We start from the raw sequence: 24,985 nt of genomic DNA on the forward strand, positions 1-24,985 counted from the left end.
GAAGCTGGGGTCCTCGGGAGGGCTCACACACGGGAAGGGGGTGGAGAGGAAAAAAGGGAGAGGCAGGGGTCTCCCAGGAAAATATAAAGCCCTGGAAAAGGCCGCTAGAGGACTCCAAGGACTCGAGATGGCAACGTGACAGGACAGGAAGCTGGCAAAAGGGACAGAGACGGTACTGATGGCACACCAGCCTCAGTCAGCAAACGGCAAACCCTGAGGGGAATCTTATGCCCCTGAGCACTTAGGAGCAAAACCAAAATTAGGAACAACTAAGAGAGTGAGCTGTGAAGTACCAGTAAGGCTGGTGACCTGGAAGAGATGACATGCCAGCAAAGGGCACGCACAGGCCTCTGCCCAGCCCCAGCTCTCCCAAAGCCAAACCTGAGGCACGAAGGACAGGACGGAATATGGCCTCCAAGAGGGACAGAGGGCTGCGGAGAGGTTGTACCACCTAGCTGCATGCCCTGTTCCTTTTTTCCAAGTCACTGCCAGGAGTGTCAGCTTGGCAGTGAGGCTCAAGGAATAGGTAAGTTAAATGCGGTAACTATAAATCCAATGGAGTTCTTGCCAGTGGCTGGATTTCCCAGAGACATCACTGCAGGCCTGTCCTGGTCTCATGGCCATGGAAACAAAACAAGACAACAAAAAAAAGGCCAACCCAAAAGTGAGCTGGGAGAATTTCTGGAGTGTGGACCAGAGGAGAACTTCTGAGCTGTCAGAAGCAGGGAAATAAATGTGAAACACATTTGCCTAAAGGTAACTGCTGTCCTCTGTAGGGAAAATGGTGTTAACAGAAAAACAAACCGCCAAGGAATTAAAAAAATAATGACAACCAACTAAAAAAGGATTTAAAAAATACTTTTGGAATTAAATCTATGGCACAAGGTCCAGGTTCTGTCCACACATCAGCACAGACTACATACTAAGTATATGAAGAATTATTCTGGAGTCACCAGCACTGTTGATGCCCTTATGCAAGTCCATGCGGGACCTGCTCCCTGAGCTAGCACCAAAACTGAAGTCAGCAACAAAAGCTGGGGCTGCTTCACAGGCGGAGAAGCTGCACCACTGCAAGTTGGTGTGTCCCAGACTAACCCAGCCTTGCCAGTCCACATAGCTGTGGCGTCAGGATGCAGGTACACACACCACAGATGATCTCCTGCCCTCTGGGGGGGAGGGCTGCCAGGTTTCGGTGCAGGTCACAGGAGCTGACCCACAGGTCAAACTTGGCAGCCCTTTCTCCCCCACCCCCCCGACTCCCCATTCCCCTCATGGCTCCCTTCACTGGTCACCCGTTGGGCAGGTGCTGCTGCTTCATGTCCAGGGACACAGGCCCCAGGAACGGGTGAAAATGTCTGATGGGAGTCCTAAAAAGATTTAATTTTTTTTTTTTTAAATTGCAAAATGAATTTTTCTTTTGGATTTGAATGCTGGAGTCCAACACCAGCCTGCAAAGCAATTTTGGTGCAGTGTCCCAGTGATCGCTGCTGGGCAGAGATTATTCCACATTCAAATTACCAATCTGTGACAGTCTTCCTACTTTTAAATGAGAAGGTAGGTGGTTAAGCCATTGAACTCAGAGGTATGTTCAGGTGACCAGAGGCTTGGCAGAGCCCCGGGGGAAGCACAGAGATGCTGGTTCTGCCCGAGGTGTCTGACCGTGGCTGTAAGGGATGTGCGGCCGTGCTGCGATGCCTCATTACTCATTGTTGGTCTTTAGCCAATATTTAATATATATTTTTTTTTAATTCCTAACAAGACTCTGGCAGAAGTAAGCAAAGTGGCTTCGATGTTGGTTCTGCTGTTGCAATTAAGGGCAGTCCTCTGCCCATCTCCGGGTTCAGCACCGAAGTGTGCAAAGCCAGGGCTGTGCCCAGAAGGGGGTCTGGAACAGCATTCTCCAAAAAGGTGACAAATACGCCTTGAATACGCAGTGAGATAACGATGCCATGAGGCTTGCGAGGGGCACATACACGTGCCAAGACGTCATCTCTAAACGGCACCAGGCATTTCTCCGCTGCCGGGTACCAAGGGAGAGCGGGCATCTCTCCCTCCCCATGCCCGGCAGTAGTGCTTTTGAGCACAGGACCGTGAACCTGAACATCAAGGGCGGGGGGCGGGGAGGGATACATATATATATTTTATTTATTTATTTTAATCGCAGCTAAGCCAAACTGCATCCTTCGAAGACCGATGGTTTGCGTCCCGCTCTCCTGCGCGCCCGCGGCTGCGTGCGCTTCGGGCTCTGCCGTTCCCCACCCCTGGGTTACCCCGGGGTGGGCTACGGCTCTCCCAGCACGAAGCCAGGAGCGGGAAGGGGGAAGCGCGTCGAGGGAAGGGGCGGGGGGAGGAAGCACAGAGAAACCCGGGAGGACAGGTAGATGAAACGCAGATTTTCTGTACCTGTCTACGGCTTCTGCACAAGCCTCTCCCCACCCCCCACCCCCCCACCCCCAACCACACACAAAATAAATAGTGATAAATCAAGCTCTGGAGGATTTTAAGGAGTTGCTATCGTTTTCTCTTCCCCATCGCAAGGGGAGAGGAAAAAAAAACCCCACCACGAACCCACCCAGCCGGCGTTGAAGCCCCGCTATGGGCTGCGCCTGCCGCGGCGGCTCCACCCATGCGCAGGGAGCGGGAACCCGCCGGAGGGGTCTCCGGCTTCGGCAGCCGCAGCGTGGGCTGAGGGACGCAGCGGGGGCTGTGTGGGCACCGGGGGTTCCTCCCTGGGCTTCAGGGTGACAAACTTGGGCCGGCGGTGGCCCGGCGCGGCGAGGGATGCTCCTCTCCAGCCGAGGCAGCCGCTGTTCCCTGCAAAGGTCAAAACAATCTCGCTCCCGAGTCTTGAAACGATTCCGCCGGCTCCGAACCGCCGCGGCTGAGTCCCAGCTCAGCCTCAGGCCGAACCCCCTTCCCCAGGCGTGGCAGAGCCCCGCCATCTCGCCTGGCAAGGGTGGCTTGGGCGAGGGGAGCGGGTCGGACCACGGGGGTGATGGGTAACGAGAGAGGGAGATAAAAGGAGAAAGGGGGGGGGGGAAGAAAAACAACGCAAAATCGAAACAACCACCACAACAACAAAAATTCCCCCAGCCCGAACAACTCGAACCCCAGTGGAAACCCGGGGCCCCGAGGCCGCCGGAGTGTGGGGCAGGCCCAGGTGGGGTGGGTGCACGGCCGCCACCGGCAGCCGTCGGGCGGCGGCCCCGCGGCCCCAGCTGCGGGTCTCCCCGGCCGCAACCCTGCTGCGGGGCCCGGGGAGCACCGCGGGGAGCCGCGGGTCTGTCCCGGCTCTTCCCCGAGAAACGAAGCGGGGGGCGCCCCTGCCCCGGCGGAGGAGATAACGGCGCAGGGAGCCTGGGCCGAGCCGGGGAGGGGGGAGCCGTGCGCCCCGGACTCCCCTCCCATGCGCCGGCTCCTGCGGTAGGAAGCTGCCGTTTGCAGAGCGGGCCGGTGGCCCCGGCGGCCGGTGCCTGGCAGGGACGGCGGCGCCGTTACCCGTCCGCCCGGCTCCCCCGCCGTCCCCGCTCTTAGGCGGGGCCGAAGAGGAGCCGGGCGCAGGTTGGGTGCGGAGGGCCGCGGAGGCCGGCGCCCGGGGCGAAACCCACCGCGGAGGCCCCGGGTGCGAGGAGCCGGAGCGGATATTGTTGTGGCAGCGGCAGTCGAGGGTGTTAATCTAGGCTGGCTGGAGTGACAAGAGGCAAATATTTCCGTTTGTGCCCTCCTGCCTCTCTCAGCACCGGCTGTCAGTCCCCGGGCTTGTTATCCGCGCAAGGCATCAGTTTGTTTGGCTGAGCTCAGCAAGGTTTTCTTCTCCGAGCAGAACTATAATTGCTATAATTCTACTGTATCATTTGGATCATTGCAGTATTGTTGTTTTCTCTCTCTCGTTCTCTCCCCCTAACACTGCAATAACGCGCTCCAGTGTTAAATTAGCAGGTTGCAGGGGGAAGGGGAGAAAAAAAAAAGGGAAAAAAAAAAAGGAAAAAAAAAAAAAAGAGAGGGAGAGACCATAAATGAATGAAAGTTTGTTTAAAAAAAATAAATAAAACAACAAAGTGACTTGGCAGAGGCGAGCTCGCATCGCGAAGCATCCTCGCCTGCGAGCGGGACTGCCTCCGGCCCTCCCCGCATCCCGGGCCGGCCGGGGCCGCTCTCCCCCGGGCAGGGCCTGCCGGGCCGCGGAGCAGGCGGTGTCATCCCGTTCCGCGCCCCGCCCATCCCGGCCCGGTCCGGGCACAGGGTGGCGACGGAACGGTGAAAAGACACAGAAGGCCGAAAGGCCGCGGCAGGGCTCCCGGCGCTCCGCGCCTCCCTGACAGCCCCCGGCACCCGCCCGGCGCAGCCCCGGCTCGCTCCGTCGGCAGCCACCAGCAGGTCTCGAAGCTGCCGAAGCCCTCACAGCTGCCGCGGCGAGGGAGCCCCGTCCCCACCGGCTAATCGCCTGTGTCCCGGCCGGTTCCGGTCCCCCCGCCCACCCCGGGCAGGCGGCGCCGCAGCCCTACCCGTCCCCGCTCTCCCAGACGTGGTGCCACGGCTCGGCCGACACCCGGGAAGGCAAAGGGAAGGCAGACGCCGGCCGGCCGGCCTCCTTCGCCGCCGGAGCGCCGTTCCCGGCCCGGCCGCGCCTGCGGCTCTGCGCCCGCTTCTCCCGAGCGAGCCCCGGCGGGGACGGCACAGACGAGGAGGGAGCGAGAGGCGGCAGCTCCCCTGCGCGCCGCGTTTCCCCACGGGTGCCCCTGGGTCTTCCATTTCTCCTGGGGGTTTTTTTAATTGTCGTTCCTTGGTTTGGCTTTGGGGGTGACTTTTTATTCAGTTACTGAAATAATTAATTAATTGCCACCAGTGCCGGGGGATGGCAAGAGGGTTCCGGGAGCCGAGCAGCGACGGCAAACAGCAGCTTTGCGTCCCCGGCACGGACGCACCCCCAAACTTGGCTCGGGCCGCGGCCGCCCCGCCGGGGAGCGCAGGGCTCTCCTGCCGCGCACGTCGGGGCTCTCCTCGCCTCATCACCCCCGGCCCCAGGAAAACGAGGCGGGAGGAACGACGGGGGCAAGAGGGGGGCGGCTCTGGGAGTAACGTTCATCCCTTCACGGCGCGTACGGACACTTATAGAGCCCGGGACTGTGCATGTGTGTGCGCGCACACGGGCGCGGGCACAGACAGAGCGGCGTGGCGCCCACGCCATCACGGCCACACGCACGGGCACTTGCTGATCTCTGCTCCCAGTTCGCGCTGGCGAAGTAATTAGGGAGAGTTGGGGAACTGGGGCACGACCAGGGGAAACGGGGCTGTCCCTCCTGCGGGGCCGGGGATCACCCGGCCTCTTTGGCGTGGCCGTGACCGGCCCCTCCGACGTGGCGATGCTTGCGCGGGTCCCAGCCCGGGAGCGCACGTCTGAGCTGGAGAGGTGCCGGTGAAAACCCAGCCCGACCTGCTCAAACGGGGGAGCCTGAACCTGTCCCGGGCAAGCGGCCGCCCAGCAGGGGAGGGAAAAGAGGGGAATTAAACTCCCCTCAGAGGTCTCCGGGCCCAGCAGTGGCGTCGAAAGCGCCGGCTGAGGGTCGATGTGCGTGCGGGGGAGCGGCGGGGACGCTCGGGGCATGGACGGGGATGCCGGCTGGTACCGCACCGTGCCGCTCCCCCGCCCCGCCCCGCCCCAGGGACGCTCCCCCGCACGCCCTCTCCCCCACAGCCGGCGCCCAGGTATTTGTGAGGGCCAAGGGCCGGCTGCGGGCCCCGCTATTTTCAAACGCCGGCTGCCGGCACGGCGAGCGCGCGCCCCTGCGCAGCGCCGCACCGGGCGAGAGGGAGGTGGGGGTGGGTCAGTGGGGGGGGGACGCTGTCGGGGGGAAAACCCGGCGCGGATCCCCCAGCGGGGCCCACCGCGTCCCGCCCGGGCATCGTCCGTGCGCCGGGCCGGGTCGGGCCGGGAGCGGCGCCGCCGTCGGGGAGAGGGGAGACGGGGCGAGGCGCGCCGCGGGGGCTCCGTCGCCGCCCATCCCCGCCGCCCACGACGGCTCCCCCGAGCGGCTCCCGGCCGCCTGCCGCCCCCACGGAGCGGGGCGCCCGCGGGGCGCGGAGGCGGGGCAGGGCGGGGTACGGCGGGGCGTGGCGGTGGGGGCAGCAGCGCTCGGGGCGGGCGCCGATCCGGGGCGGTCCGAGCCGGGGTTTGCCGGGCGCCGTCTGTCGGCGGCCGCCCGGCCTCCGCCGAGAGCCAATCAGGGGGCGGCTGCCCGCACGTGGAGCCGAGGGGACTCAAGAGCGCCGCGGCCGCCGCTCACTCCCCCCGTGACGGGCGTCCCGGCGGCACAGGGCAGCGCCGCGGGGGCGTCCGCGCCGCCGCAGCCCGCCCCGGCCCCACGGCACGGCCCCGCCGCCGCCATGAGCGGCCCTTACCCGGAGGAGAGCTGCGCCGAGCGCCCCGAGTGCAAAAGTAAATCGCCAACTTTGCTGTCCTCCTACTGCATCGACAGCATCCTGGGCCGGCGGAGCCCCTGCAAGGTGCGGCTGCTCGGCGCCGCGCCCAGCCTGCCCGCCATCGCCGCCCGCCCCGACACCGACAAGGCCGCGCAAGGTAAGCCCCGCCGCCCCGTGCCGCTCGCTTCCATCCCTTTCCCGGGCGTCGGGCAGGACAGGGCCGGCTGCGTTGCCCCCCCTCACTCCCCGCCTTCTCCCCCCCCTCCACACCTCTTCCCGCGCAGCCGAGCGCTCGGTCCTGGCTCCGCTCCCTGCCCGCCCGGCCAGGCGCCGCGTCGAAGCCGCGGCCGCCTTTACCCCGTTAACCTACTCGTTAGCGGCTGCTGTGCTGCCGGGGGAGCGCGGCCAGAGCCGTGCCCGAAATTCAGGCGGATTGATTCCGTGCAGACCGGGTGCCGCTGCTTCAGGGCGCCCTTTCTTTCGATACGCGAGTAATTTCTTTTAACGACAGCGTACACCGGTGTGAGCTGTGATCCGCGCAGGGAAAGGCTCGCCCGATCGCCTTAAACCGCTAACGGGTCTCGGCGAGGGAGCTGGGGGGCCGCGCCTGGCAGCGGGCAGGGCGCAATAACGGGGGACCCCGGCAGCCGCCACCCCTGGCCCCAAGTTGGGAGCAGCCCGTCTGGGGCAGCGGGCAGCCCGGCCGGGCAGCGCCGGCGGGCGGCCTCCCTTCCCGCTTCTCCCCGTTTTCCCGGCGTTCACAGCCCGGCGGGTTTCCTTCCTCCAAAACCAAAAGAAAAACTTGGGGAGCGGGGGGAGACCATAGGAGGAGGGAGCTTAAAAAAAAAAAAAAAACAACCCAAAACCAAATAAAAATAATAGTAATAATTAAAAAAACAAACCAACAAACAAAAAAAAACCCCCGCAGGATCCCAGGGCAGGGGCAGCGGAGCCGGCGCTGCCCCGCCAGTGCGGGACAGGGCCCGGCGGTGACTGGCTCCGAGGAGGTGCAGGCGCAGGCCCGGGACTGCCCGATGCCTGAGCCCCCCGGCGCCTGTCCCGCCTCTGAGCGGGGCACCGGATCGGGCTCTGCGGCCGAGAGGAATTTCTTCTCAGAAATTCGGCAGCAGCGACGCGGGCCTGAGGGTTTCGGGTTTAGGGGGTTTATTTTGGTGCTTGAATGGAAAACGGTGCCCAAAAGAGGGGTTGCGGGGTCGGGGTCTCCCCCTGGGCTCTTCGCGCTGATCCCACTGACCATGTCTTTCTTTCTCTCCCCTTTCTCCCGCCCTTCTCTCCTTTTTCCTCCGCACCCCTCTCCCCTCATGCCTGCCCTTCCCGTCCCACTGCTGCGGCCTCCTAACCAACCTCCCCCTCCCGGTTCAGGGTCCCCTAAGGGCAGCCCCCCCTTCGAGCCGGCCGAGTTGCACCTTCCCCCCAAACTGCGCCGGCTCTACGGACCGGGCGGAGGCCGGCTGCTGCCGCCGGGGACGGCGGGGCCGCGGGGGGACCGTCCGGAGGGGCGGCCGGAGGGGGGCGCCGGCCCCGTGCCCGCCGCCGCCCCGTGGGACACGCTGAAGATCAGCCAGGCGCCCCAGGTCAGCATCAGCCGCAGCAAGAGCTACCGCGAAAACGCGCCCTTCGTGGCACCGCCGCCCGCCCGGGACGAGCTGGGCAGCCCCGCCGCGCACGTCGAGGAGCGGCCGGGCCCCGCCGCGCCGGCCGCCGAGGAGGAAGAGGAGGAGGAGGACGAAGAGATGCTGGAGGAGGAGGACGAGGAGGAAGAGGAGCTGGAGGACGACGAGGAGGAGGAGCTGCTGGGCGAGGACGGCGGGGGGCTGCTGAAGGAGGCCCGCCGGGGCGCCGCCGCGGCCCCCGGGGCGGAGGGCGGGGATCTGTCCCCCAAGGAGGAGCTGCTGCTGCACCCCGAGGACGGCGAGGGCAAGGATGGCGAGGAGAGCGTCTGCCTCTCGGCCGGCAGCGACTCCGAGGAGGGGCTGCTCAAGAGGAAGCAGCGCCGCTACCGCACCACCTTCACCAGCTACCAGCTGGAGGAGCTGGAGAGGGCCTTCCAGAAAACCCACTACCCCGACGTCTTCACCAGGTACCGGCACCGAGGCCCCGGCCGAGCGCGGAACGGGCGAGACCTGGGCGGGGTGGGACGCGACACGGAAAGGGCCGCGGCGTGCAGCACCCCCGCCTCCAAACCTGCCTCGGACACCCCCGGGCCTGGAGGGCACAGGGGAAGAGGTCCGAGCTCCGGGAGGACCTGGGGCAGGCAGCGGCAGGACAGGCTCGCCTGGAGACGGCCGCCGGGGGCTATTTTTACCCTCTGCCCTCCTCCCCCTCGCTGTAACCGGCGCCGGGATCGGTTACGCGCTCCCCGTGGGGCTGGACCCCGGCCCGGCTCGGGGAAGCCCCGGCAGGAGCAAAGATCAAAGCGCCGCTGCCTAAAAATACCGTCCCGGCACGTCGGGGCCTCTCTCTGCCCGCAGCCGCTCCCGAGGGGCCCGGGCCCGGCTTTGCCCGCCCTTTCGGGGGGCATTTTCCCGTTGAAAACGGGAGCCCCGTGGCAGCGGGTCAGGCCGGCGGTTCAGCCGCGGGAAGAGCAAGGCAGGGAGCGAGGCAGAGCCGCCTGCCCACTCCCCGCGCTCCCTGAAAACAGACCCCTCTCCGTTCGCCCAGGGGAGGGCTGAGCCCCCCCGAAACCCGCACTTTTCGATGAAGGAAACCCTCCCGGTTTCTCGTTCGTTTTAACCGAGGAGAGGGGGGTTCTACGCGGGGGGACACACACGACACGTTTTGTTCCCCCGCCCTCGGTGCTGGGCATCGCCGGCGGGACTCACCTCGGGGCACCTGCCTGGCTCCGGCCGTGACCTCGGTGCCGGCTGCCCGAGGTGTCTGTACGGACATATCGCGGGATGGGATTTTTTTGTTTGCTTGTTTGGGGGGTTCTTGTGGGTTTTAGGGTTTTTTTGGTTTTGTTTTGGGGTGGGGTTTTTTTTCGGTCGGTGTTTTTACGGCTTTGGTTCTTCCTCCGGGGCTTCCCCTGCCCGCTCGGAGCGGGGCGGGGGCGGCGCGGCCCCGGTTAGGCTGGGAGCGCTCCTCTTTCGGGCACAGCGGTGACGGGAGGGGGGTTTTCTACCGCCTCGGCGGTTTCCGATTTGCCTTCATTGTGGCGATGCAAACCGCCGCATGTAGTAGCGGGGTCGGCTGCCGTTGCGGCGGGGACCGGCTGAATTTGGGGAGCGGGGGATGCCAAAAGTCGGGAGCCCCTACGGGTGGCCGGCTCAGCGTCCCCGGAGCCCGGCTGAGATAGGCGGCGAGTGGTGTCCGCCGGATGCCCTGCCCCGGCTCTCTCGGGCACCGGGGGTTCGGGCCCGTTTGGCGTGCAGAGCTGCGGTCTTGGGGGGGCGGGGGGGGCTGAGGGGGGACGGCTCGGCGGGCGGCCGGTGCCCCGCGCTGACGGCGGCGTGTGTGTCTCCCCCAGGGAGGAGCTGGCCATGAGGCTCGATCTGACCGAAGCCCGAGTGCAGGTGAGTGGCGGCGGCGGCGGGACCTGGGTGTCCCTCGGCGGCACCCGGGGTGAAGGGGGGCGGGGAAGGCGGGGGTGGTGGTGGTGTCCCCGGCCCTCCCCGACGGCCGCCCCGGCCAGGGCCGAGCCGTCGCCGGGCGAAGCCCCGTGTGATTAAAACGCGGGGGGCCCCCACGGTTGTTAGCGAGACCCGCTCGGCCGCAAGCCGGGTATTTGGCTGCCATCAAATCTCCAATCGGGCTTCATAAAAGCCCACTTAGTGCTAGAACAAACAGGGCCATTTGAAGGCGAAATGTTGTTTGATTTCCTCTCCGCCTGCACAAGGAGCTGGCTAATGCTATTTGATTTCCCATTTTTGATAGCAATAAGCCTGCATTGATCTAATAGTGAGTGAGTGCAATGCTATTAAAGGTGTTTGTCGCCCCATACCAGAGTGCATTTCCCAACCCGGGTCTCATAACCAGAGAGACGATAAACATTGGGATGCCCTGATTGCCAACAGAAAACAGATGTCTCTGGGTTGGAAGCTGAGCAAATCACTTTACAGTTAAAATCGGGCGCTGATAAAGCATAATAAATTCCATATGGCTCATTTAATACACAACAGCTTCTTGCATTAGAGGGGCTAATGATGAGATTTGTCCCCTCCTTTCTGTTGACACATTTCTCCATTGTCAAACAGAGATGTGACAGCAAATCAGTATTTTCAGCTCAGGGGAACGAGTCGTGGGAAAGTTAAATAACTTTAAAAAAAAAGAAAGGCACCCCCTTTCTCTCCCCTCTATTCACGAGAGAAGATGTAATTAAGGGAATATGAATTATGAGAGCCCCTTCGTTTACCTTTGGGTGTACTCAGACTTATTAATTCAATAAGGGGGAATTGCGGCGAGGACAGCCTGCTTAATTGAGTTTTAGCTGGGAGAGGCGCTCCCTCCGTGCCAGGCTGTTGGCTTCCCCGCCGACGCGACGCCTCTTCCTGCGTGGGGGGACCCCGGCGGGCACACGTGGGGACCCGCTCTCGCCGCGCTGCTGCTCGGGGAGACCCGCGGCGCAGCCGCCTCCCTTGCTTCCCGGGGAGAAGGGGAGGGGGGAAGTGTGTGTGTGTCTCAAGCTGAGCTCACAAAAGCCGAGCCTAACGGGGCAGACTCAGCCCACGCCAGCCCGCCAAAGAAAAATGTGCCTCCGTTACCTCTCTCGAGGTCCCGCTCCTTAGGTGCGTGCGATGCCTCGCACTTAGCCATTAAGGGATCATTTTATTTTCCTGTGAAATGCGGTGGTTTTAGTTTCCCCATCCCTGCTTCCTCCCCCACCGCACCCTCCCCCCTTCCCCTCCCCCGGTTTGAGCCCCTCTAACTTGACGATTTTCGTTTGGGGGAGGGGGAAAGAGGCAAGGGACGGCGGGGCCGCCGCACCCGAACTAACTTGGGTGAAAGTGCCGCTGCACGGGCAGCCTGGGAACGCCCGTTCCGTGCCTCGGCTCCCTCGCCAGTTACTGCTTCGTTTCAGGCGGTAGTGAAACCCCTGTGTCGTATGTGTGTGTGTCTCCCCCCTTGTTCTAAACGTGAAGGGGAGGGGGGCGAAGGAAAAAAACCCTCAAAAACCCCCAAAAGAGAGAAAAGGAAAAGTAACAAAAACCTCACGGATTTTTAGCGATGCGATTCGTAAATAATTCGCTTCAGCGATAAAAGCCGCGCGGCTCCTGTTGCGGGTGCGGTGCGGGATAGAAACCCGCTCGGCCCCGCCGGGAAATCGTTTTCCCGGTGCTGCGAAGCGCCCGTTCGCGCCGGCACCGCCCGGAGCCCCGACCTGCCGGCTGCCGGGGGGCGGCGTGCCCGGGGGACACTGCTCTGGCCCCCTCCCCCGCTTCCCGGGAAGCCCGAGGCCCGGTGCGGGGCCGGGGGAGGGTGGTGGGGGAGGAGGAGAGGGGGGGCGCCCACCGGAGCCGCCTGCGGACGCCCGGGTCGGGTCCGCAGCGCCCGGAGCCGCAGCGCGGCGGTGCCGCGGGTCGCTCCCCGCCGCCAGGCTGCTTCCGGGGTGCGCCCCGGCGGCGGAGCGGGCGCCGTCGGGCCGGTGCGTGTTGTGTTTCCCGCGGGGCTGGCCCCGCCGAGGGCGCGGGCCAGGCGTATTAAAACCGGTTTTTCTTTTGGCTTTCAGGTATGGTTCCAGAACCGTAGGGCTAAGTGGCGGAAGAGGGAAAAGGCTGGGGCTCAGACACACCCCCCAGGTTTGCCTTTCCCTGGTCCCCTGTCAGCAACTCACCCCCTCAGTCCATACCTTGATGCTAGTCCTTTCCCTCCTCATCACCCAGCTCTAGACTCCGCCTGGACCGCCGCCGCCGCCGCCGCGGCCGCCGCCTTCCCCAGCCTGCCGCCGCCGCCCCCCGGCTCCGCGGCGTTGCCCCCCGGCGGGACGCCGCTCGGCCTCGGCACCTTCCTGGGCGCGGCCGTGTTCCGCCACCCCGCCTTCATCAGCCCCGCCTTCGGCAGGTACCGCCCGCCCACGCGCGACACGGCAGCTCGGGGGACCCCGGGGCGGGGGAGGGTGTGTGGGGGTGGGGGTGCGGGGGGGGCGCCGGGCCGGGCCGCGCCGGAGGGGCACCCCCTGCCCCTGCCCCCCCCCCATCCCGCCGGCCCGGCCCGCGCGGCAGAGAGCGCGCGGCCCCACGCAGGATGCGTCTCGCGCGGGCCGCCCCAGAGTTCGAACTCGGAGCGCCGGCGGCCGGCGCCGATTGGACGCCGCGCGGGTCACGTGCTTCTGCCCCGGCCTTTCATTGGGCGAGAGCGGCTCTCACGCCCTCCTTCTCTCTCCCTTACCCCCTCCCCCCCCCCCCACTCACCGCCGCGAGTCCCTCGTGGGGGCGGCCGGACCGGGCAGCCGCGGCGGGCTCGGGGAGTCCGGACGGACCCCCCGGGCGGGGTCCCCGCAGGGGCCGGTTCCCTTCACGCAGCAACTCGAGGGGCGCAGGTTGCCCTGCGAGCGCTCGTGGCCTTCTCCGCCCTGGGGGTGTTCGCTGGGCCCGGGTGCGTTCGAGCATCCCCCGGGCGCTGCTGTCGGGGCGGGATCCGTCCTTGCGCTGCTGAGCGGCCCAAAGCGAGGGGACCCCGGGGCGGCGGTGGCTGCCGCCAGAGCCGGGGGCAGGGACGCCCCGTCGGGGCGCGGAGCGGGACGCTGGTCCCGGCCCGCTGCGGCAGGCGGAGTGGGACGGGGACCGGTTAGTGGACGGGGCGGGGGAGGAAGGGAGAGCGCAGCCTCCGTGGGGCTGGGGGCTGCCCGTGTCTTTTTGGCGAAGGGAGAAAGCCGCCCCGGCGCTGCTCCCCGCCCGTCCCGCTCCTGCCCGGCCGTACCCGGAGCGGCGAGACGGGAAGAATCCGCCTCAGCCGATTGCTTTGTCCCCTCTTTTTTTCTTCCTCTTCCTTTCCTTCCCCCCAATATTTCGCCCCCCTCCCCCCGCCCTGACCTCCCAGCGCCGCCGGTTTGGGTTTTTTTTGATGGGTTTTGGTTTGGTTGTTTTTTTTTTTCCCCCCCAGCGCATCCGTGTGTCCCCCCCTCGCGTCCCCGCTTCCCGGGAAAGGGTCCGGGAGGAGCCGGTGGGCCCCGGCGCGGCGGTGACGGGCGTCTCTTGCTTCCTTTGCAGGCTCTTTTCCACCATGGCCCCCCTGGGCAGCGCCTCCAGCGCCGCGGCCCTGCTGCGGCAACCGGCGCCGGCCGCCGAGGGCGCGGTGGGCTCGGCGGGGCTGGGGGACCCGGCCAGCGCCGCCGCCGACCGGCGGGCCTCCAGCATCGCCGCCCTGCGGCTGAAGGCCAAGGAACACGCCGCCCAGCTCACCCAGCTCAACATCCTCCCCGGGAACAGCACGGGGAAAGAGGTGTGCTAAGACACGGTGCCCGTCCTCGGGGCTCGGGTTGGGGTTTTTTTTAGGGGGGAGAGAAAAAAGAGGGGGGGAGAGAGAGAGGAGGAGGGTAAATACGCGGACGAGTAAAGGTCACCTCGGACAGCGCGAATCACGACCAAACGGGGGAGGGGGGGAACCTATAATAACAGTTAAAAGAAAGAGGCCCAGCGGCTGAGGCCGTGGCAGGCTCTGGAGTTGGGAACTTGGGGAGAGTTGGCGCCTCTCGCTTCGGCCCTCACACGAGTGAAGCGACATTCGCAAGCTCCGGAATAAGTAACTCCTTGGCTGGTACATTTCCTAGGTGTACGGCGCGTTCCTTTCCTCTCTGAGCGTGTGGGAGGGGGTAGGGGGGCGGGGGTGGGGGGAACAAACAAAAAACAAACAAAAAAAAAAAAGAGAAAAAAAAAAGCCCTAATAGAAGTTATTATTATATATTAGTGTTACCTACACTAATTTTTTTTTTCCTTCTGTTTATCTGGCAAGAAAAAAGAAACAAATAGAATTGTAATAAAGAAAGAAAAAAGAGAAAGGGAAAAAAAAAAAGAAAGCAAAACAAAGGAGGGGGGAAGGTACCCACAACTTCTTAAAATAACATCCCGGGATGTTACGTTGGTCTGTTAGGAGCACTGGAGAACCATTTCACACGTTGTCGCAGCGAGAGCTGCATACGCTAACCAAGGATGCTGCCAGTGCAGACGGGGAGTCAATTCGATGCTGTAAGATAACCAGTGCACTTAAGGGAAAGGGGTATATCTTTTTCTTGTTATATTCTTTATCACCACACCAACCAAGGTTTTTATATCAAACCAAAGGGAAATACACTGCTAGAATATGGACTGTTTAAGTCACTAAACTGTGATTATTGATTCTGTACATACCATTGTTATAAAAAGAAAAAAAAAAAAGAACAGAGCTTTGTATATTTGAAATGTTATAAAACAATTGCACTCAGTGTAGTGTTGTAAAAGTTTGTCATTCTGTAGATTCTTACTGTGTTGTAGATATAATAGGGTTCCTAGACAAATATTTATGTACAAACCCTTTATTTAACTTATTAACTGTAGAGGTTTCTGAAACCCTCAAGAGGCGATGGTACAGTACTTTTCCGTGTAATGTCGTTATTGTTAACACTTTTCCTTGCTACCCGGTGGAGAAGTGCCGCGATCAGAAAATAAACAAGAATATATGTTTAACAAAAAAAAGGAAAAAGAAAAAAAAAGAAGGGAACAAGAGAAAAAAACCCACAAACGAACCCAAACCAGCCCCCCCAAGCCCGGTCCTTGCGGGGGCTGCGGGGCCGCCTGTGCCGCGCTGCGGGCGGCCGGGGCCGGGGGCTGCCGGGTCTGAGCCCCGCCGGGGCGGCCGGGGGCTGCGCACCGCGACACCCGCCGCCGAGGGCACCTTCCCCGCTCCCAGGGTTTGATGTGGTGGTGGGGGGGCTGCGGGTTACTTGGCTCTGGGTGATTACCGGAGCTGGGGGGGGCACGAGGTGCCGGCGGCCACGGTTGCAAACGGATTTGCGGCCGCCGGGGGAACGGCGGGAGGGGACGGGCCGGGGGGACGGGCACCCACGGCTGCGCCTGCCGTGGGCACCGTGTCGTGTCCCACCGGGCACCGCCGAGAGTGGCAGGGTCGCCTCTGGGTGCCAGCGACCCCGCACCGCGGGGAGCCGCCCCGCACGCACCCGGCACCCTCCGGGCGGGGATGGGGCAGCCCCGGGTTCCGCCGCTGCCGAAAGCCAGGGGACGGGGTGGGGGATAAGAAAACCCCACGGGTTTGGGGGAGCGCTTGGCTTTGCCTCCCCGCACCCCTCCCGCAGGGCAGAAAAGTTTCTCCGCGCCTGTTCCCTCCCTGTGTGTGTCCCCCCCCCCCCGTTCTCCTCCCGGGATGAGCTGCCGGGTTTCCCCTATTTCCTTGATTTCCCCCATCCCTTAAAAAAGAAGAGAAAAAAAATCCATTATTTTCTTTCCCCTTGTTTTTTTTTGTGGAGGGGGGGTGGGGGATGGGGGGGTTGTTCCCCTCCTTGTCTCGGTGCTCTCGGGTGCCACTGTCACGGAGCCGGGGCACAAGCGCCGCGCAGGGACGGCAGCATCTGCCGGCAACGCCTCGGCCGCGCCGAGGGCAGCGGCCAAACCCCGCTCCCCGCGGCCCATCCCCACCCCGGTGGGTCCTGGTACCCCCCACCCGCCCCGTCTCCCCCTCTTCCCCCTCCCCCCCCCCCGCATTCCTTCGAGGGAAGCCTCCGTGGGGCCGACCCGCGCTCGTGGGTTGTCGGGGGCTTTTCTGGGGAGATCTGCGCTAATCGCGGCGTCTCTCCACAACTGCAGCCCGGGGCGGCGGGAGCTGGGGGGGGGAACTGGGTACCAGAGCCCGGCCTCCCCAGCCCACCGAGGGGGCCCGTCCTGTCCCTTCCCTTCCCGTCCCGCCCGGGCGCTCCCCGGGGTGGCCCCGACTCCGGGAGCCGCCGGCCGGGAAGCGCCGCCGGAGCAGCCACCGCGCGTGGGAACCCGCCGCGACCCTTCCCCGCAGCTCCTCCCTTCCACCCACGGCGTTTCACATCTCACACCCCCCACCCCCACCCCAGCCCCCTCCCCCGGCCGCCCCCAGCCGTATTTCTGAGTTCTCAAACCCACCCCAGGCGCAGAAAAGAAATTTATTATATTTTTTATGGGAAAAATAAGGCTCGTTCCTTGGACATTATTAGCGGCGCGGGCTGAAATATACATTTTTTTTTCCCCCTGCCTTATGGAAAAGGGAATCATTATCAAGCCATTACGCATTAAGAAATGTCATTCAGTCATTTTTATTCATTCCGCTGAAATCTTCGTAAAAGCCCGAATCATACTTCTGCAAGCAGCAATTTTGTTAATCCAGGGGGTTATTACTCTGGTCCCTTATTAGGATCTATACTGCTGCCAAGCAATCCTATAACCTTCTCAAAAGAAGTTTACCTCCGTGTTATAAAACCAGTAGTGGTATTTATACTGTGCAATAATTAGTGTATTACTTGAATCCACTAACAGGTTCATTTTATCTCCGCACAAAACCCCTAGTCTGCTTATAGAAAGCTTGTGCCTCCTTTGGCGCTGCTAAAGTGGTGAAAGAGTGAATGAAGGCTTGGTAGCACTTTCTCCTTTCGCCGTGCCTTAATTCCCATCTCTTTTTGCTCTCATCCAATTAGTGCAGTGTATTAAGCGGTTTATCATCTCATAGTCAGCTATTGAGAGAAACAAGGCGAACACTTTGCAATAGAGCCTGCTCTCCTTTGACACCCTCAGGTACTTACATATTCCACTGTGCTATGAATAATAGAGGAAGAATAGAGCGCTAATTCCCTCATCAAAGAATGCCTTGTCTGCTGCTTTGCTCAACAACACCATTCTGATCAAAAGAAAAGCAATAAAGCTTAGCATAACAAAACGAAACCTACTTATTAGCTTAGTGGTTAAATTAATGCAGAGCCGCTGCTATTCAAAACCAAGGTTTGAAAACAGCCTCCAACAACCTGATAATGCTGCCTTCGGGATGAAGGAATTTTAATCTGAAATCTGAAGCTGGCACAGATGAGTTAATCTATTAAACTGCTATAAGGAGGGTGCGGGAGGACTATTCAATTAAGGCACATTTAAGGTGCTCGGCAGCAGACGGGGGAAGGACGCGGGAGGGAAGATGTGCTCCGCGCCTCCGGCGGGGGGAAAGGGGCTTTTGGCACGGCGGCGAGCGCGCTTGCGGCCGGGAGCCGCTTTTCCCCATCCATCGCACATGTCAGCAGCGAAACCTGGCTACCGGCGCCGCGGATCAACACCCCCCCTTCCCAGCCGCAAATAAATACAAATAAACACAAACCTTAATTTTGACAAGGCTGGGGAGGGGAGAGTGGGGGGTGGTGGTGGGGGGGAGTGTGTGTAGGGGGGTGGGCGCGGGGCCGAGGGCAGGGAGGAAGGGAGAGGAAGGCGATTCCAGCCACGCCAGCCTCTCCACGAGAGCCTCCGGACTTCAACCTGCCCCAAATTGTTTAGAGCGCCGCATTTACCAGCCCCCTTTTAATATTAAACGCTGTAAAGATGATTTTGCGTTTCCCAGCCTTTCTCCGGGGCCAAGATGAGGCACGGTGCCCAGAGCTTATTAGAGAGAGAGCGAGCGGGGAGAGTGGGGGGGGGGGACGGGGACCGGGGGGAGGAAAAAACCCACAACCGGTTCACTCCTTGCCAAGACTTCAGCTCCGCTCTGACCAACTCTGCCGCGAGGAATCAAAACCTGCCTTCATTTGGGGTAAAACCCCTCATTTCCGATCCCCACACACCTCCCTCACCCCCTTTCCTCCGGGCTGGGGTGGCTGGGGGCTCCAGGAGCTCACTGCCCCTCGCTCCTCTGCCGGGAAGCAGCCGCTTCCCCCCAGCCCCTCGCAGGGCTACTCTCCGCTGCTGCGCCCTACACAATCATTCCACAACACTCTCATTTAATCTAAACATCCCTAAACTTGCAAATTAACAGGCTCTTCAGCTGTAATTATACAGATACATACAAGTGCCACAGGGTCAGGTTATGCCATATCTATCCATTTTATTTGTATACCTAACGTTTGGGGGAGGAGGTCACGCTTTTCGCTTTCCTAAGGCATCCTACCCGGTTAATATCAGTAATATCTTCATAATCCTAATTGGGTTGGACACGGAAAATCTTAAAAAAAGGGGAAAAAAGGGGGAAAAAAAAGAGCCCACGTGAAATCACAGGGAGGAAGGATCCTTCAAAACGCTGGAACGGTGACGTGGTGCCAAGGCAGGGACACCTTTGCGCCAAGGCAGGCCCCAAACAACGACTCTTTCTACCGGAACCCAACTGAACCTGCCGGGAGGGAACCCGTTAGCGCGCCAGGGGTGGGACGCCGCTAACGCATCACCAGGGGTGCAGCAGGTTTGGTGTCTCACGGACTGGGACTCCATGTGTGTGGGCAAGTGAAAGGATTCCTCTTCGGAAGCTGCTGGGGAGACGACCGTGTGTTCAGGGTGCTGGAAGGGACGTCACCCAGTCTGACAACGCGCCACCTCGCGCTGCCACATCCGGGACAGGTGGATGGTGTGGAATGCGCAGCCAGACACACGTGTCCATACCCGGTGCCTGACGTGTTCCTGCTGATGCTCTTGCTTTCTTCTTCAAGCTCCCTTCCCACCCTTTAGGCTGCCCACCCTAAAATCGGGCACACAAGCGCCCCTGTATACCAGGAAAAGTCCAGAGCAACACCGCCTCGCGGGGAGAATTTTCGGCAGCCGGAGAGGATCAAATCAAACCAAATTATTTTTTACTAGAAAACTTTATTTATTTCTTTCAAGTGTTAAGAAAACTTTACATTTTACAGTTGAACACCTCAAAGGAAGTCTGTATAACCTTACACTGATACATCACATGGCAAACCTAATGGCGAACACGTGCTCAGCAACAGTCGGTGTACACAGGCACGTACCCAAATTTACGCTCCCGTCTTGCTGCATCCGCTCACCATTTTATTAAAAGTAAATGAGAATTCACAATCTGTTTATCAAAAACCTTTAAAACCTCCAATGCAGCAATTATTACAGAACAGCAACAACGCATCTCTGCTTTCCCGGCCCCTATTATTGGTTACAGAGCCACCTAAAACACCTCTGCCCCCCGCTGATCGCTTACTTTGGCATACCCCTGATGAGACGGAATGCGTTTGTATCCCGCGGATGTATGAAGCAGGCTTTGTACCCCTGCGTGTCTTCACATCCAGAGACTCCCAAGGCGGCAAAACACTACTGCTTAAAGGCTCTTAATAAAAAGGCGGTCCCTATTTTTAGCACCTCGGTGGGGTGGGGAAGGTATTAGGACATTTAAAGGCATTTAGGTTTCGTATTGTTTTTAATTGGTATGTTTATGATCGGGAAGAAGATAAACTGTGAAAAGGCAAAACATTAGTGCTCCTACTGAGACCTCTACTAACCTCTCTTCCTGAGAGCACCTCTACTAAATACCCTGGAGCAAAGTCTAGGATCACTTACATTCCAGCAACTCTCACTGGGAATTATCCAATTAAAGCGGCAATTCCCCCCACCCCCTTTTCCCTCCACAGGTCTAAATACACAACGAAATATATTGCAAAAACCAGCGACCCCGTGTTTTAGTAACCCCAGCTTCCCGAGGAGGAAAAGGATGGGAGATAAAAACACCTCCAACATTTCACGCCTGCCGTGGATCGTAACATCCCGCTTTCATCTTCCCCTTCTTTCTCCTCCGGAGAGGCAAGGCTATCAAAGGGTCACTGTGTGCCCCGGAGTCAGAGCGTGGCTGAAGAGATTCTGGCCGTTAAACAGGGGACTAGCCCCTCACCTCCATCCATCCGTAATCAGTCAGGGCCTGTCGTTACTGGGCTCTGCCACAGACCTTCCCAGGCTGACGCTGAAGAGTTTGCCGAGGTTCACTTCTGAGTAGCTGCTCACGGACAGGTATCTGTCTACAGTGCTCTTCAGTATTTTGTAGGCCTCAGACACTTCACTCCTGACCGGTTTCCTCTTGAGGAGGTCTGAAAGAAGAAAACCAGAGGATTAAATGACCCCCAGAAGTCAGCACTTTGGCATGTGCTGCCGCTTGCGAGTTTAAAACCAGGTGAATGTCCCCACTTTGGTAGCAAAGATGACGTGTAGGGCAAACCCTTCTGGCCTCTGCTGCCTGCCCCCTGCCTCCCCACCCGCAGTGCAATTAGAAACCGTGTTGAACCTGCACATGGTGGTGAGGCTGAAGCTCCTTCAGCCCCACCGGCACGGGCATGGTGGCTCCTGCCAGGAGCTGGCAGGAAGCACGTCTTGCCCAGTCCGTGTCTTGTCTAACTGGAGCAAAACGGGAATACACCAAGTCCCAGCAGAGAGAACAAGAGGCAGCAGGGCTGGCTCTCCAAGGATCTCACTTAAAATGTGCAGGTGCCTTGGTGAGAGCTACACACAGGCCCCAGGGGCGCTGAAGCAGGGAGAGATTCTGCCCAAGTTTGGCTTCAGCAGCAGAGCTGTGCTTCATTTCTGGTCACTGCTCCTGCTGACACGGGGCACACCCGTGCTGTGTGTTCTCACATGCGCCTTGTGTGCAGGGTGGAAACTGCGACACTCGGCACCACGGAGGCGGGGGAAGGAAAAGGGCAGCCGCACAAACAGGGGAAATCCCATCCCATCCTCCCCTAAAATGGAGAGAAGATGGTGCCCGGTATCTCAACGCCAGCTTCACCTGACACAGGAATGAAGAGAGCCATTCCCAACCGTTTGATCAGGGATACCTGTGAAGAAACATGCGGAGCACATGGTGTTGACTCGCCTGTACAACCTGTGTGTGCACACTCACGTGTAGGGATCTGTATGGATTTCAGCAGCAAAGCACACCCTTCTTTTTTTAAAACCAATTTTATGCCACCCCCCCCCCCCCCAAACAACAATAAACCCCCCAAACCTCAGGGATTTCATTTGGGTGGCTGCCAGGCTTGTGCTGTACAGAGACCGTGGACAAATACGAGAGCAAACTACCTACTGATACACATTAATGCCAACCTGATGCAGATCTGCCACGGTTGTGCCCTTCCTTTCCAACCAGCTCCCAGCTCCGTGTCCCAGAGACACCACCCCTCCCTAAAAGCCTGTGCCTGCAGTACCACCTCATCAGGACAGCCTTACCGAGCACCCAAGAAGGTGACACTGCAAAACGAGGTGCACTCCCCGACAGCTCCTCCCCACCCCCGTTAGTCTGTAAGGACTTCAGGTCAAGCAGAACCAGGACAGCACGGCACAGGTACTTCAAGGTCGAGCTTTCAAGCTATTTAGACGCGGAGTAAGCATGTGTCTTCTGGGCAACCAACAGGATCCTTGTGCTGCTCGTTACCTAAAAGCTGCTGTCTCATTTCTCTTCCCATCGCCTTCACAAGGTCGGTTCTGCCCTCCCTCACTCTTTGGGCGTGTAACAGAGGAGCCTCCATCCCTTCTCCAATGGCTTTTACTACGCTGCACAAGTTAAGACGAAAAGAAGGGTCGGTCTCTCAAACAGTCGAGTTCATTGGAGAGAAGGGTTTGGTGGAGAGGGAGAGGCTGGTTCTTTTGAGTCCACCCCTGCGAGGGAAGAAATGACTCACTTGCACGATGAGTCACTTCTGCGATGCGCCCGAGATGAAGACGATGTCCCATTGGACCCACCTCTGTCTCGCAGCCAAGGCGAGGGCCGCTGCAGGAGGAGATGGCAGGGAAGGGAGGCACGGTAACAGAAATAGTGAATGCAGCTCGGGGGGTTGTGAATTCCTCCTCCCTGAGGATTTACGAGCATTTCCGCAGTGGCTCAGATGTTTTAAGATGAGCTCAGCAGATCAGCTGCTGGATACGCTACAGACAGTAGTGTTCCACCGAGCGGCTGCCACCGTGTTGTTCACAAAGTTCCCCCGAGCTTGACTGCTCCCTGCGATGCTCTCAGATCTTTAAACTAAAATTTAGATTAGGGTTTTTTTTTGGGGCCAGCTTGAGTAACTGAATAGGTTGATTAAAAGCCCTTTTGTAAGCACCTTTCCTCCTGCGCAGGGAGGACGTATCGCGCTGTCATGTTCAGCCTGGGGTATGCGTACTGCCAGGAAGAAGGTGCCTCGCTGAAGATCCCGGATTCTCCCTGTCGCCCCGGCAGTAAGGACGTTCCCTCTATTAGCAGAACTACAATCTCCTTAAACCACTTAAACCACTGAGACAATGAAAACTTTTGACTGTGAGAATCTGCTCACTAACAGACTGAAGCCACCGTGGCACAAACACATTTAGTGATCCTGAAATTATTTTAACGTAGGGTTTAATTAAACAAACCCTGAAAACCATAACAGCCGGATCCATGGAAGCACCAAAGCTAGTCTGACACACATTCAGCACTGACTAGCTTATGCCTTTCCATAAAACATGGATAAAAACTGTCAAGGCACCAGACACAGCGAGCGGGTTCACCTGCCGCTGCTCACACACCAGCAGAGCCAGGGCCTTTAGACCGAGGACCTGGGGAAAACACCATCCTTGGAGCCCCAAACCCCGGCTCAAGTTGTCTTAAAGCTCAGGAGGGACCAAGGCAAAACGCATCACCGCGCAGGAAGGGCTGGCACACGTGCGCAGAGCGGGAAGGGACGTTCATCAGGAGACCAGCGAGGCAAACAATAAGTCAGGGCTGAAAAAGCAGGGAACAAAAATACAGGCCCCGTGCACGGCTCGGATTCAGGCTCCCCCCAACCCCCAGCCCCCAGCATTAAACCTAAACTTTAATTGCAGGCGATAACCTTGCTGACAGCGCGCTTTAAACGCTTCTCGGATGCAAGAACCCTCGTAGAGGCAAGCAGGGAAGGGTGGATTGGGGGAAAAAAAAAGGGAGAAATACGAGGGGCCTCGTGGAAGTAATGAGGCCAATTTGAAGTTTCAATTATACGAGAATGGGAGCTGGGAGCTCCGGGAGGAGAGGCAGGCAGCGGCTGTCTCTGCGGCACAGCCACACCATGCATTTGAATGACACAAGTGCATCTGATGACTGGGGAGAAGAGATTTAAAGAACTGTAGTAATACAGAGCAGGGGAAGATGAGAGAGGACACAGCTCCTGATGTGTTTACCTCCTTTGCTGATGGGATATTGACTTTTCCCACCAGGTTGGTTAGAAAGGGGACTATTTACGCTGCCACACAGCAGAGTAAGAATGACAACCGGCATCACTCTCTGCTCCTCTGAGTAAAAGACAACTGTGACCGTCGTATATCACACAGCCAGTCAATACCTCCGAGTTACCATACCATCCAACTTGGAGATGCACATAAAAGCTCCTACTTTCGTCCTAAACGCAAATTTAATCAATAACGTGCCGAAGGCCTCTGAAAACCGAGCTACACAGGCTGGCTGAGATTGCCTCTCGGTCGCCAGCCACGGCTGGAAATAGTCCTGGTACCTACTATCCACCCCACCCTTGTTTCAGTAATGCCCAGGTTTGGGGGCAAATGAGCTTTTACGATGACCACTGCTGCAGAATGCACACAGGGGAACACACGGACACGTTTGTGTACACGCAGAGTGTACAAAAGATGCTACAAAAATAAATACACAAATGGAAAATAGAATCATTTGAATAAAAAATATTATTTTTTTTGTAAAGAAGATGCTCTTCTGGCTGTATACAATTAACATTCACATATGTATTCTCAAAAGTTAATAAATGTCTGACTCCGATAAAGATTTTGGAATCATATGACCAAACTTGCAGTTAACCACCTCCCCTCCCAATGTAACTGTCCCCCTTTCTCCCTTTGCAAAACACATCTGGATGCCCCTGTCAAATCCAACACCCCACCCAAATTCTTGTTTAGCTACCTAGGGGTGTTATTTGTATTATTTGGGAAATTAAAAAAACAAAAATAAAGTTGAAGGGTACCTGAACTCCACCTATTCCATACTGCTGGCAGCAAGGTTGGAAGTACTTTATCTATACCTGGCCCTGTGTTTGCTGTTTATTGCCATTTCTCTTCACTCCTATTAATATGACACAGCATAACCTGACAGTCAGGAACAAGAACTTTGGCTCTTGGATTCCCCAGGACGTGGCTCAGTGAAATTCTGCTGCTGTTTCTCCTACTGATTGGGCAACCGAACCGCGTTGTATTATTAAACTCTCTCCCCTCCTGATTACTCTGTTGATAGCCTGAGCTTCAGAGTAAGAAGGAAAAAAAAGATATTCACATATTCCTTTGTATTTGAGAGACAGAAGGTAGGGATGCCTACGAGCACAGCGCCCAAACGCCGGTTTATCCGGGCACGCACGCAGGAAGCCAGGGAGCACCATTCCCGCACAGCCCCGCGCGTGTCTCTCACACTTTTATCCAAAGAGTTAAAGAACGTGCTAAATTAGCTCCTGATTTTTTTTTTCCCCCTCTTTAACATCGCCTACTGGTTATTGTATTTTAATTACAGCAAGCTCAGACGCACAGGCAGCAGCCTCTGTTCCAAATATCTGTGTTTCATTTATTTCTGCGCAAAGGTAGCAAACAACAGTCAGTCATAATTGGTTCTGTCAGATGTTTTACAGTCAGTCATAATTGTCTCTGTCTAGAGGTGTGTCAATTTACTGCAAGTTAAATAAATATTCTGT

At 59.2% G+C, this 24,985-nt stretch overlaps 2 protein-coding genes across 4 annotated transcripts in view; one reads left to right on the forward strand and one right to left on the reverse strand.

Moving 5' to 3' along the window:
- Positions 1-6,318: 6,318 nt before the first annotated feature.
- ARX (aristaless related homeobox) lies at positions 6,319-13,945 on the forward strand. 3 transcript variants are annotated; one of them, XM_084279353.1, is made up of 6 exons: positions 6,319-6,577; positions 7,804-8,521; positions 9,908-9,953; positions 12,107-12,176; positions 12,261-12,438; positions 13,587-13,945. In XM_084279353.1, exons 1-6 carry the CDS (start codon positions 6,385-6,387, stop codon positions 13,825-13,827), a joined length of 1,446 nt encoding a protein of 481 aa, XP_084135479.1. In that variant the 5' UTR covers positions 6,319-6,384; the 3' UTR covers positions 13,828-13,945. The 3 variants fall into 3 exon arrangements, with proteins under 3 accessions (XP_084135479.1, XP_084135478.1, XP_084135480.1); XM_084279352.1 differs by having other exon boundaries at positions 12,107-12,438; XM_084279354.1 differs by lacking the exons at positions 12,107-12,176; positions 12,261-12,438.
- A 6,171-nt stretch (positions 13,946-20,116) lies between these two features.
- POLA1 (DNA polymerase alpha 1, catalytic subunit) overlaps positions 20,117-24,985 on the reverse strand; it is a gene marked incomplete at its 5' end in the record, with an annotated part of 206,550 nt that continues 201,681 nt past the window's right edge. Inside the window, 1 exon segment of the mRNA XM_084279542.1 lies at positions 20,117-20,386. Within this exon segment, the coding sequence (XP_084135668.1) occupies positions 20,214-20,386 (173 nt within the window). The 3' untranslated portion in view covers positions 20,117-20,213.

This window comes from Gallinula chloropus (genome assembly GCF_964237585.1).
Source record: "Gallinula chloropus genome assembly, chromosome: 1".
Classification (NCBI taxonomy): Eukaryota; Metazoa; Chordata; class Aves; order Gruiformes; family Rallidae; genus Gallinula; species Gallinula chloropus.

Bases quoted from the DNA above. Each gene is read 5' to 3' on its own strand.
- ARX (XM_084279352.1), top strand. From the start codon at position 6,385: ATGAGCGGCCCTTACCCGGAGGAGAGCTGCGCCGAGCGCCCCGAGTGC. The intron at 9,954-12,106 runs GTGAGTGGCGGC...TTTGGCTTTCAG, and splicing joins TGACCGAAGCCCGAGTGCAG to GTATGGTTCCAGAACCGTAG. The intron at 12,439-13,586 runs GTACCGCCCGCC...CTTCCTTTGCAG, and splicing joins ATCAGCCCCGCCTTCGGCAG to GCTCTTTTCCACCATGGCCC.